General features: G+C 41.7%; 1 protein-coding gene across 3 annotated transcripts in view; it reads right to left on the bottom strand.

The window, feature by feature from the left end:
• The window catches only part of samd12 (sterile alpha motif domain containing 12), a 90,642-nt gene that overhangs the window by 31,496 nt on the left and 47,663 nt on the right, over positions 1–11,483 (bottom strand). For 2 of the 3 annotated variants that reach the window (XM_010786445.1, XM_010786443.1), the window contains exon 4: positions 4,172–4,312. In XM_010786445.1, coding sequence (XP_010784747.1) covers positions 4,172–4,312 — 141 coding nt within the window. Of the gene's footprint in view, positions 1–2,052; positions 2,669–4,171; positions 4,313–11,483 lie in introns of those variants that run through there. The other variant, XM_010786442.1, reaches the window with a different exon arrangement.

Below are 11,483 nucleotides of genomic sequence, written 5' to 3'. Positions count from 1 at the left end.
CGTGTGTGTGTGTGTGTGTGTGTGTGTGTGTGTCTTATCTTGAGGCATATTTTCAATATATTTTTTAATAAATAATTGGCTTTAAACCACTTTAATCTTCGAAAACAATGACTTATATAAGACTATTTTGTCACAAAACTCCTTACAAAATGTTGAATGTTATTTTATAATAAAATTATTAAGAATATGTGGAGCATTTTTCCTTTCAAAAGTATACAAGTTGTTATGCTAATGAGAAAAAACGAGCAAAGTTTTTCCGATGTGTCTGCTTTGTTCATTTATGAAGCTTGTTCCCTATTTGCCATTATTATGTCAAGATATAGACGCAAACAATGTTAACAGCACTACTGATGTCAAGTGCAATTAGTGTCCAAAGCTGTATTGGATTTATATAATCACGTATATTGTCGAACTAAGTGGGTCAGCGTGCTTCAGATTGCTTTTTAGATTGTCGAACGACGTCTGAAACCATCTCCACCCAGCCTTTTTGAAACTGGCGAGCATGTTTGCAGTGATTGGGCAAAGATGAGAAGGTAAGCAATATCTCAACTTCTTTATCACGCTCTTTTGTTGTCACTCTCCCTACAGCTAGAGTACTCATGTCATCATTAAGAAGAGGTTTAAGGGAACGGTGGATCTAAGCACCCTGGCTCCAAAGGGCCCCTATCAGGTGGACACACAGAGGCCGTTGTTGTTTGGGTATCACTTTCTATTTGGAGCCCCTCTGTCCACCTCTGTTGACTGTAAGCAATAAGCGATGAGCATCCACTCTCAGCTGTCCCCGTGGCACAGGGAGACAGAGAGAGAGAAAGAGACAGGGGAAATCTAATTATTTCCCTCCCATGGCCCAGCAAGCCTTAAAGGTTAATCACTGTCCGTCTAGCTAATTCTGTCTGGGTACACTGCAGTAATTACAACACCTCGCTTCCTCTCCTGCTCTCACATTTCTCTCCATTGTGCACCTTTCTCGCTCCAGCGCTCTGTTCTGCACCTCTCTCTCTTTATATATCTAGTAGATGCTTCCCTCGCTCTTTCTGTCTCATGCTCCATCATGTTTGTCTTCCTATATAGATGGTGCCCCTCTGATCGCTCTCATATAGACATATTTCCTGTCAATGCCTGGGGACTTTAATTTGCCAGATAATGTGTACCTGCTCTCTTGATAAACTTAGTATAATTCCACTACTTCCATCAACACTCCCTATACCATCACCACTTGCATTTGTTTTAGGAGAAATGCTTCTTTAATTCTCTAAAAACTTTTTGTCCTTATTTAGATACTTAACGGAACACTTCCTGCCAAGAAAAAAAGATTTCCTGACGACATGTTTCACATTCAAGCCTGGGGGCTCATATGGCAAAAAGGCATGGGAGCCTTTTAATGTGAAACATCTACAGGAAGTGTTAGACTGTGGCAAGTGAACAAAGGTAACTCAAGGTGGAATAATCAATGAAAACCGTTATTGAATTCTGGCTTTTATATGAGTGCTTGCAGTATATTTATAGACTATTTAATACAGATATATTTCGTAAATATAGAAATGCATTTGCGTTCCATCAGGCCTCAGATGGAGGGTAGAGTAATATGAGGGTTTCCTTTTCTCGCCTCGTCTCTTTCTCACTTTCCATTCTCTCCATCTTCTCACCGCCTCTATCTCCTTTACTTCCTCATCATACCTTTTTGTCACTTACTGTCTCTCTCTTCCCCAACTCTTCTCACTTTACCTCCTCTTCCTTTCTTTCTCTTCATCATCTCATCGTCGCTCCTCCTACCTTCCACTTCACTTCTTTCTCTTTCTGGCTCGGCTTCGTGCTGGTTATAGCTGTATTTCCCTCTAGGAAGAGTTGAGAAAGTGCGCCTTGGGCCTGGAAATACTCCACCATTTCTTCTCCTTCCAATTTCTCGCTACCTGCCAAAAGCAACAGCTCAGGATACTTTAAATACCTCTGGTTTGATTGCTCTTCCTTTTCTCACTGCTCCACATGTGTAACGTTCAGTTAAACAATGGTGATGATAAAAAAACAACTAAAAAAACAACCCAATATCAAATAAAAGTTGTTTATATCTGAGTGAATGTGTTCAATTCCAAGACCAGTTACTCCTTTATAATGAATGATTACTTCCTGTGAGGATTCTTAGGCGTTCAATTGTACATCCAATTGGCTGAACTCAAAACACATCCCTCTTCCTCCACATCCTTTTGTTTACATTTCCATATTCCCTTCATCAACCACTTTTCTTTCCCGAGGCACAAGTAGCCTCCACTAACAGGCTGCTTCCTTCTGAGGCCAGCCGCCTAAAGCTGCTGAGGCAAGGTGAGCCGTCGCTTCCCATATCATCAATACAGAGGTGAGGAGAGGAGAAAAAGAGCGGCAAAGAAAACACGAGAAGGCTGAGAGTAGCCCTCAGCAAAGTGTCATCACTCAGCTAAACTCTCAATTGCACTCTCTTTCTCTTTCTATTTTCCACTTGCTATAGGGGACCAAAACAGCAGCGGGGGATAGGAGCTGCTTTATTACACTCCAAATGTTTTCCAAGAATCTCGCAGAGTGACAAAGATCCCTACAATTTGTTTCTCAGCCCCTGCGGCAGAGCCCTGCTTGAGAGTCTGTGGGCAGACGGGCTGCTGCTGGAAGAGGTGATGGAGGAGGGCGGCTGCTGGAAGTGCTGAGGAAGAGAATACGAGAGCTGAGAATCACGGGGTGAGACGGAGAGAGCGAGGAGAGGATGCGGGCGCTGTTGTTAGGAAACAAGCTACAGAGGATGCATTGAGCAAAGTGAGAAGTGTTGACAGTAAAGATATAAGGCCAAAGGGAGAAACCGCAGATGTGCCATATATAGGAACATATGATGGTGGTCCCTTGTGTAACAGGGATGGTGTGTCTTTGTTTAAAGGTCAAATTCAATACACGCTACATTTAAATCAGTTTGATGAGTATATTTGTATCTTGTGTGAATAGACAACATGTTCAAATTTTGATTATAAGGGTTTGTTGGAAAGTTATTATCTTTATTCAAGTACTGCAGCGCTAAAGCTTCACACAACAGCATTCTCTTCTGAACAACAGCTACTGTAGGTGATAGGCAAATGTAATCACACATTTTTTGGGTTTAAAAGAATTAAAAAACCCTCCACAGTCTACTTTTAAAGCAGCAGTCACATTTGACTACACAAAAGGATAGTTGATGAACTCCTGTAGCCGGCAAGCTAAGTGGGTTGACTTGCCTCGCAGCCCAAAAGCTCCTGTAGCTTATTTGAACTGTTCGGTTTGATTTCCCCTGGTAATGTTTACAATTGTAAAACATTTAATTGAATAAAACAGCCGTAAAATAAAGCCGTCTGAGCTAACAAGCTTGCTAACAGTAAGATTAGCTCCTTTGCTAACGGGACTCCTCTCTCATAGCCATCTGTAAACCACTGTTCTTTTGTGGAAACGTTTTTTATCCAGAATTAAATAATAAGCCAAAATAGCTTTTTGTTTGTTCCCCTTTGGCAATCAGAGACCAACATGTAAGTGTTCATCAAAGTTGAACTCTACAGAAACCATTCGTGCAGACAAATGTTTTGAGATTCCATTGAAATGAATTGATTTCACTGCAAGATTTCAGCGTTTTAAATCGCAGCAAACTAGCAGGATAGCTTATGCAACTCCAAGAGTCATGGACAGATTTGTCTTCTTTGGTTATCTTTTGATGTAAAGTGATCACAGAACGGTCATTATATATGCAAACGTCTCAATGGTATATCAAATACCATTGAGACGTTTGCATAATGACCGTTCTGTGATCACTTTACATCAAAAGATGACCAAAGAAGACAAATCTGTCCATGACTCTTGGAGTTGCATAATCATTTCTGATTCACCACTTCCTGTGAGCTTTAAAACATGCAGTGATTGCCATGACTACAGATGGCATGCACATAAATGCTTCACAGTAAATGGTTTGAATATTTATCAGAATGTGAGATGTCTGTGTCCTTGTGAATAACATTTACCCGCGAGAGAACCAGCTACAGTACGTGCTCTTAAAACCCTGTGTTGTTTTGAAGCTGGTGTAATCAAATAATCATGCAAAATTAGACAAATATTATGATGGTGAAAATCATACATAGTTTTTTATGTATTTAAGGATGGACTGAGATTCACAGGGGGAGAACGGGTGCTGTACCTTGTGTGAGGAGTTGAAGGGTCCGGACTTCCTCGCGGACGCGGAGCTGCAGGACCTGCTGCAGGATGTGCTGCCTCTGGGCTTCCTGCATGATGCCCATTCTTTCCAGCTTTCTGTCTGTCAATCTCATCAGAGCTCGCCCTGAGCAGGAAGAAAACACGTCTGAAGGTTAAGAGACAGAAGGAGTGGGATTAAATATGCACAGCTAGAGACACTCTAAAAGGGTAAGGATAAAGCATTTATAGCAGAGTAGGAACAGAGAGCACACAAACAAACTCGAGAAATTACAGCAGCACTAACTTTGCAGTGTAAGTTGATAGCTTAGCTTTTCAAGGCTGCAACATGTTTTTGACATAAAAGCTAAGTGTTTATAAAAAACCTTTGCCCATTATGTGTATGTCAATTAGTGTTACACACAGCATAACTCAATGTGAAGGACAGTCTCCCGAACCGCAACACGGGTTTCCATAAATATCTGTAATGTATGTCCCTTGAGCAATAATCCCTTCCAGCTCCTTCCTTAATTGCAAAGCCTTGTATAAAATCCATAATTTAATCATCCAATCAGTGTCGATGAGGGGGATTTTGGTCGAGTATTGCGTAATTATTAACGCTCGTTACGAGTGGCTTTGTAGCATGTGGGATGGTAAGCAGATAGGAAGATATTCAGGCTAATTACTAGGCGTTAGGTTGGACTCCGGGAGCTCCCTTTACTCTTTTGTCCTGATGACACCCTCGGCAAGAAACTGGCTCTGATTGGTTTCAAGCCAAGGGGAAGGATCCGTCCTGATTGGCTCGTTGAGTCAGCAAGCACTACTATTTAGACATACTTATGGCTATTTTACTAATATGTATTTAGACTGTAAGTGTAAACATGCACATTGACATTGAATTTTATCTCGTTGCACTATCGCTACTACCTCTGCTTTTACCACTTATTTATTGTGTCTATTTTTTACTGCAGTGAGAGTTGCCAAAGAAATGTCGTTGTACTCTGTATGATGACAATAAAGATATATTCTATTCTATCACAGTGTTCTCTAACATTGTCTCTCTTGTTTTTTTGTTTTCTCTCTTTCATGGCCACAGAATGAAACGTAACAAAATATATACAGTTTTTAAATTGGTACACTTTTGTTTGTGTTCCTTTCTAAAAACAACAACTCAGAGAAAGGCAAACTTAATAAATGCACAACTCTTGACTTGATTGGACAATCTATTGTCTATCGTTTGGTCACGCAGAGCCACACACTACCATGTTGCTATCATAGCACAAAAGGGAGCAGTTTGGATAGCTAAGTTCCTTTGAGTGTTGGTGGTATAATCTTGCCTGTGTTGGTCCAATTTTCCCGACTTAACAAAAGCAACTCCTTGTTAGGTGTACGGTGTAATGGATGCTAAAATGTGAAGTATAGTTGAGATGCTTCAACGCAAAATGCCTCTCGATGTACCCATTACATTCAAACTGGGGAGCAAAGTAGAGTCATAAAAGCTTAGTAGAGAAAAGACCATGTTTAAATGGCAAGAAAGAAAGAATGAGATTAGTGAGTTGGAGAGAAATAGAGGACTGATGAATCGAATGTGGGGCGGAGGGCGGAAAAGTTGGGGGGAAAAGGAAGACGTACAAATTGACTGAAGAATACCGTGGTATACATGCTGTTATGAGTCTATAAATATTGACCAACCATCACTTGGCACCTCATTCTGTAACCGAAGATAGATCGGCATGGCAACAGAGTTTCACTTTTGCTCTGCTTCAGTAATGTCTATCTTAAATAACGGGAGTTTAGGAGATACAACACAGCTCTCAAAGGGTTCAAACAGCACATTTGATTAGCAATGTATCATGGCATACTTTCTGTAGAGACGTTTGAGCAGAATCAATCTTCTTCATCTTATATTTGGCAAGAAGGCAACTAAGGGTGTACACCAAAATGTTGAACTTTTCAACTTTTAGCTGGAATATGTATCATTTGTAGCTGACTTTTGAAACGTGTCACCAGTTTAGAAATCTACTTTTTTAAATGTTTTAAAAAGGGCCTCCAGGACACCAAAACAGAAAATCTGAATGAATGAAACCTGTCAGTTAGAATTGGTCATTAATGTTTTATTCAATAAAAAAGGTTTTCCTGTAGATTACCTTAGACCTTATCCCCCAACAGCTTTTAACAAGAAGTGTATTAATGTGGGCAGGTGGATGACTCGAATAAAAGGAGCTGGTGGTCGGTGACAGCGAACAAACTGCCAGTTCTGGGCGGTGGATGCCAAGGCGCCGTATCAGCGGTGTGGAACAAATTCTGTAAGGAGTCCAAGCTTTCACTGCCTTGCCCTGCAGTTCTGAGCCATTGGCTTGGACAATCCCACCAAGCCTCAGCCGGGGATCCTTCAAACCACAATTAATACACTGAGCAGTGTAGCATGGCCATGAGGAGAGGACGGAGGAGGAAATCGGTCAAGAGGAAATAAATGAGGAAAGAGAGGGAGAGATACTCGAAGAAAAGTTGAACGAAATTATAGAAAAATATTGAATCAGCAGTAAAAGGCATCTTGAATGACAAAAATACCATGACAAGGCCGTGTGGTCGTACAACAATATTATGTCAGCTTACTGCACTAATTCTACAAGTTTACAGCACTATGACAGCATGGTGGCAGGTCAACACAAAAAAGACAATGGCAAAAGAAGACATGTCAGAAAATCCTTAAAGGTCCCATGTCATGCTTTTCTGGTTATTACCCGTCCCCTTGTGTGTTATGAAGGTTTTTATGCATGTAAACGGTCTGCAGAGTCAAAAACCCTCAAAGTACACCCTGTAGCGAGTACAACTCGAACACAGAAAAGACCTGTCTATGCTGCCCCAGAACGCCTCGTTGGAGATTTCTCTTTTTCCATTTGTTCCTTCCGGGAAACGCATGACGTCATGCAGTTCCCGGAACCAAAATGGACCAATCCGCGGAGCTCCTCACACCAGGATCCCTTGGCGTCACTATCAAACGCAGTGGGGGGACCTTTAGTGTAAATGTTCAACTAACAGGGAGTCCCATTGACTTGCATAGAACTCCCTGGTTGGTAATAGACGAGTTGGGATCGCGGAGAAATGCTCTCCGCAGACCCATACTCACAGCGTTTATAAACCTTTTTCTTACTCAATATCAAGCCACACTTATTGTTTTTACATCGGCTGTGAGTGTTTGTGTGTGCTCAGGATGAGTTTCGCGCTGTCTCGCTGTATTGCCGACCCGGAAACCACACCAGTAAGCCAGCTCAGTGAGCAGCGAGCCTCGCAACGTCCCGACCAATCAGAGCACACTGGGCTCACAGAGAGGGGGGGGCAGCAGCTCCAACAAGCCGTTTAGGACAGAGAGTGAATACACATACTTTACAGAGATGCTGTATGAGAAACCAATGTGAGTTTGGAAAATTGCACAATATAAATATATTCTAGTGTACCTCAACAATGGAATTATGATCAGTAGAAATGGCCATGACATGGGACCTTTAACTCTTGACCCTAAACATGTATTTTACACGCTCACTCTGTCCACCCCTCCTTTTACAGCGGAGAAGTTGAAGTAGGCCTCTTGATCTGTTAAATCACTGCACTGTGCATTTGACTTTTTGTTTTGTATTCCATCCACTTACTCTGTGGTCCTGTCACTACAACTCCTTGTATGTCAGAGTATTGATTGGATTCAGATTTCTCTCATCACTATGACAGCTGACAGAATCTCTTCTGTCTTCTCGGCAAAGCTCCGCTTTCACAAAATGTCCTTTGAAATGCTAGGCTTATTGAATTTCGGCACACGTTGGATATTTTACCAGTAGAAAGACCACATTACAAGTACAGAATCACACCATTTAATTATAACCAGACATTCTAAAAACAGAATTGATGGCCAGGATTTTTTATTTCAAATGGCACTTGACACTCTTTTTTCAAGAATTATTACCAAATCTAGGCTAAATCTTTTTGATATTTCTTCAAAACAGTTGTATTCCAAATATTTCCTTGTGTGCTCCTCAGAGCAAGTGGGAAGCCATGAGTAACTCCGCTGAGACCCACAGTCTAGTGCAATTAACTTAGTGAAACTTCAGCTGAACTGCAGGCTGTTTAGTCAGAGTGAGCAGAGAGGACAAGCCAAGCATGTGAAGCCCTCCTTTTTCCCCAATATTGGCAATACTTTTGCATTTTCCAATTTTAGCTAAATAAATCATCAAAGAAGTTCAACTGCACAAAATACATTTTCGAGTTCTCTTTACTTCTAGTCCTGAATGTGCCGTTCAAATGAGTTGCAACATTGGACCAGAATGGTATTATTCATAAAAAACAAAAACAACATGTTTCTGTTTGACAAGACTCAGTTGAAAGTGTTTCCACCATGTTTACTGGGTCAGCTCAATCATTTGCTATGATCCTGATTTACTTTTTGGTATTTCATTGCTGCCATCAGGTGGAGCTTTTGATCAAAGTATACTCTGAAGTGCTTTTAATCAGGTAATGGAGTGTCAGAGGGAAAACTCTGCCCTTATGATTCTGTATTTTGGTGGCTTTCTGGTTGGCTGGAAGGATTCTTGAGTGGCAGAATGAGCAATTTCTTTCTACAGTAGAAGAAGCCTTTACCGCAATGTCAGGGTGTGTTAAAAATAAAACGGGTTTCAATCTTCTCCTGAATTAAAAATGTGGATATAAATAGGTGGGTTGGGAAAATACTGTCCTACAAACTAACCCACATTCCAGCCTAGCTATGTTATGAAAATACAGCAATAAAATACTGTACCTCGCCACCCTTCATCCTTTTTGTCATGCCTCCCAAGCTACCCCCTTCCTCACTGTCACTTTCCTATTCAGGTAGCATCTTGACTACCATGCTTTTCTGCTCGCCCTGGAATGAGGTAAATAATGTCTTCCGCTCTTTCTATTTGATGGTTAGTAGATCAAAGAAGAAGAGCTTCTGCTGGTGCTTTCCCTGAATTCCAAAAAACGGTCTCTCCTCCACCAAATTCATTGATTCACATTCAAGAATTTGTATTTTATTGAGTGCTATACTTAAAAAAACATGCATTTTATACATTGTTCTGAATGGATTTTCATACCCAAGAATCACACAGAAACACATTGTCCCGGGGATTTAGATTAATGAGTGGTGGGTGAGCAGCAGTGTTGGGCTGAAGCAGATTAATCTACAGCTATAGCCTGGCACCACGGCTGTGATGAATGGGAGCTTAAAGTACACACACACACACACACACACACACACACACACACACACACACACACACACACACACACACACACACACACACACACACACACACACACACACACACACACACACACACACACACACACACACACACACACCACTATAGTCATATATACAAAAACAGTTATTTTTTGCACAAGAAGCTAGAATGGCACGCTAATTATGGCTCTGTGTGGGGCGGCCACGGGTAAAGACAGGAGCACAAAGGCAGCAAATGTACCCTCTTCTCCCTCTAACTACAAAAATCACACCCTTCAGCCCTGACAAGTTTTGGCAGCTGTGCTTGAAGCCGGTTATATGGTTAGCGAATGTATTCTAGGACTACTTCTCCTAAGGTAAATCTTCCACATTGGTCACAATTCTCAAATCTTGCCTGCAGATGCGTTCCCATATGTGTGTCCTCTAGGGACAAATGTCACCGAGCTGCATCTGGCAAACCTGCAAACTCTGAACATGAACTGGACTTTTGTCAAGCACAGAACACCATGTGATTGCCTGCTAGTACTTTTACCCCTTGCTGCCATATGTGATCGGATCTCCCTCGTGAATAAAAGTAGGATAACATAGATTTAGATTCAACAAGCCGTCGATGACAAAACATAGACTGAGGCAGCACCGGGCACACACTTCACTTGGTTTTCACTCTAATATGGAGCGGCTTGCAGTCCATAAAGTAAATGGTGACTGATTGTCTCAGTGACATAGTTGCTTGTAGCCCTGCAGCTAAAAGGTTGCTGCCACTGAGCACCTGTGATCCGATGCTAATGCTATTTCTGACTGTAGCAGAGGATGATCCTAGAGAGAGCAGGGTTCAGTAGAAGTAATGAAACAAGTCCAGCCAGAGAGAGAGACACACAAACGCACACCCACGCACCGATAATAAGGAGCCTCAGTCCTGCACTTGTCACAGCAGCAGTACCCTCATGCTGGTTTCCCCAGTACTGATCTATTTCAGTGTGCCGATCATTATGCTGCACCTCTGTTGGTTAGCCACAGCTAACAACCTATAGACAGCTCTCTGGAATTTCAGCGCGGTGGAGTCGGTATGGATTACTGAAATCACTGTTAGGTTTACTGTGGAGCTAACTAGCAGGTGTGAGTTTCAGTGGTCCTTATGGAAGGACTGCTGGCTGTGATTTCAGAGACATAACATCCCGTCGTAGGTGAAGGGAATTACAAAGACTTAATGTGAACCTTTTTAGACTTTCTAACGATCTGGGTTGTGAAAGTATAATCCTGCCGTGCATGTGAGAATTAAATTGTGTTCACTGACAGCCGACACATCACACAGAAGGCCTGGACCTCACTACTGAAAATAAGTGTGGCTGGGAAAGATTCAATATCATCTTTGTCATCTTCTCAGCTATCAGCAGTATTATTAGGAGAGCGATGATCATATAGTCATTCATTACCATGGCGTTGTATTCCTCCGCCAACCAGTCAACTTGCTGCTAGAAATGCCATCACTTCATTATTTTATGTTATTAGAAATGTGTGTGCAATAGTGATTTTTCTTGAGTGACTTTACGACCATAAAGTAGAAATGATTTCATCCTTGAGTCCATGTGAGCTTTAGTGACTGCACTGTAAAAACATTTCTGGTCTTTTATACCTTATTTTTATTCTATTTGAATTGACTTTATTTTCGATTGTATTCTGTTTCAAAGCAGTTACTTTGAGGTTTGAAAGGTGCTATAGAGTTGCCTTCCCTTGTGTATTTCCATGCAAGTTTGAATGAATAGGTTTTTGATTGAACATAGTAACAGTGTTGAGGAAGCTACTTACTTCCTACCAAGTAGTAGTGCACTACGGCCCGTCCACACTACAGCTTCGACAGCTTCAAAAACGGTTTCCAACGCGTCTGCCCATTCGCTTTGAATGGGGTGACGTCACGTTGCCTCGCTTTTCGCCGAAATGAATTGTGGGTAGCAGAGCGGAGCTTTCCTGGCGTTTCAGGCTGCAAAAGTTGAACAATGTTCAACTTCTGAAGCCGGAGACGCCGGAGTATCCAGCGTCAGCCAATCAAATCCCTTTTATGCAAATCTGA

Source organism: Notothenia coriiceps, unplaced genomic scaffold, assembly GCF_000735185.1.
Source record: "Notothenia coriiceps isolate Sejong01 unplaced genomic scaffold, NC01 NC01_scaffold00029186, whole genome shotgun sequence".
Lineage (NCBI taxonomy): Eukaryota > Metazoa > Chordata > Actinopteri > Perciformes > Nototheniidae > Notothenia > Notothenia coriiceps.
Note: the sequence above shows the minus strand (reverse complement) of the source record. Positions and strands in the feature narration are given on the sequence as shown.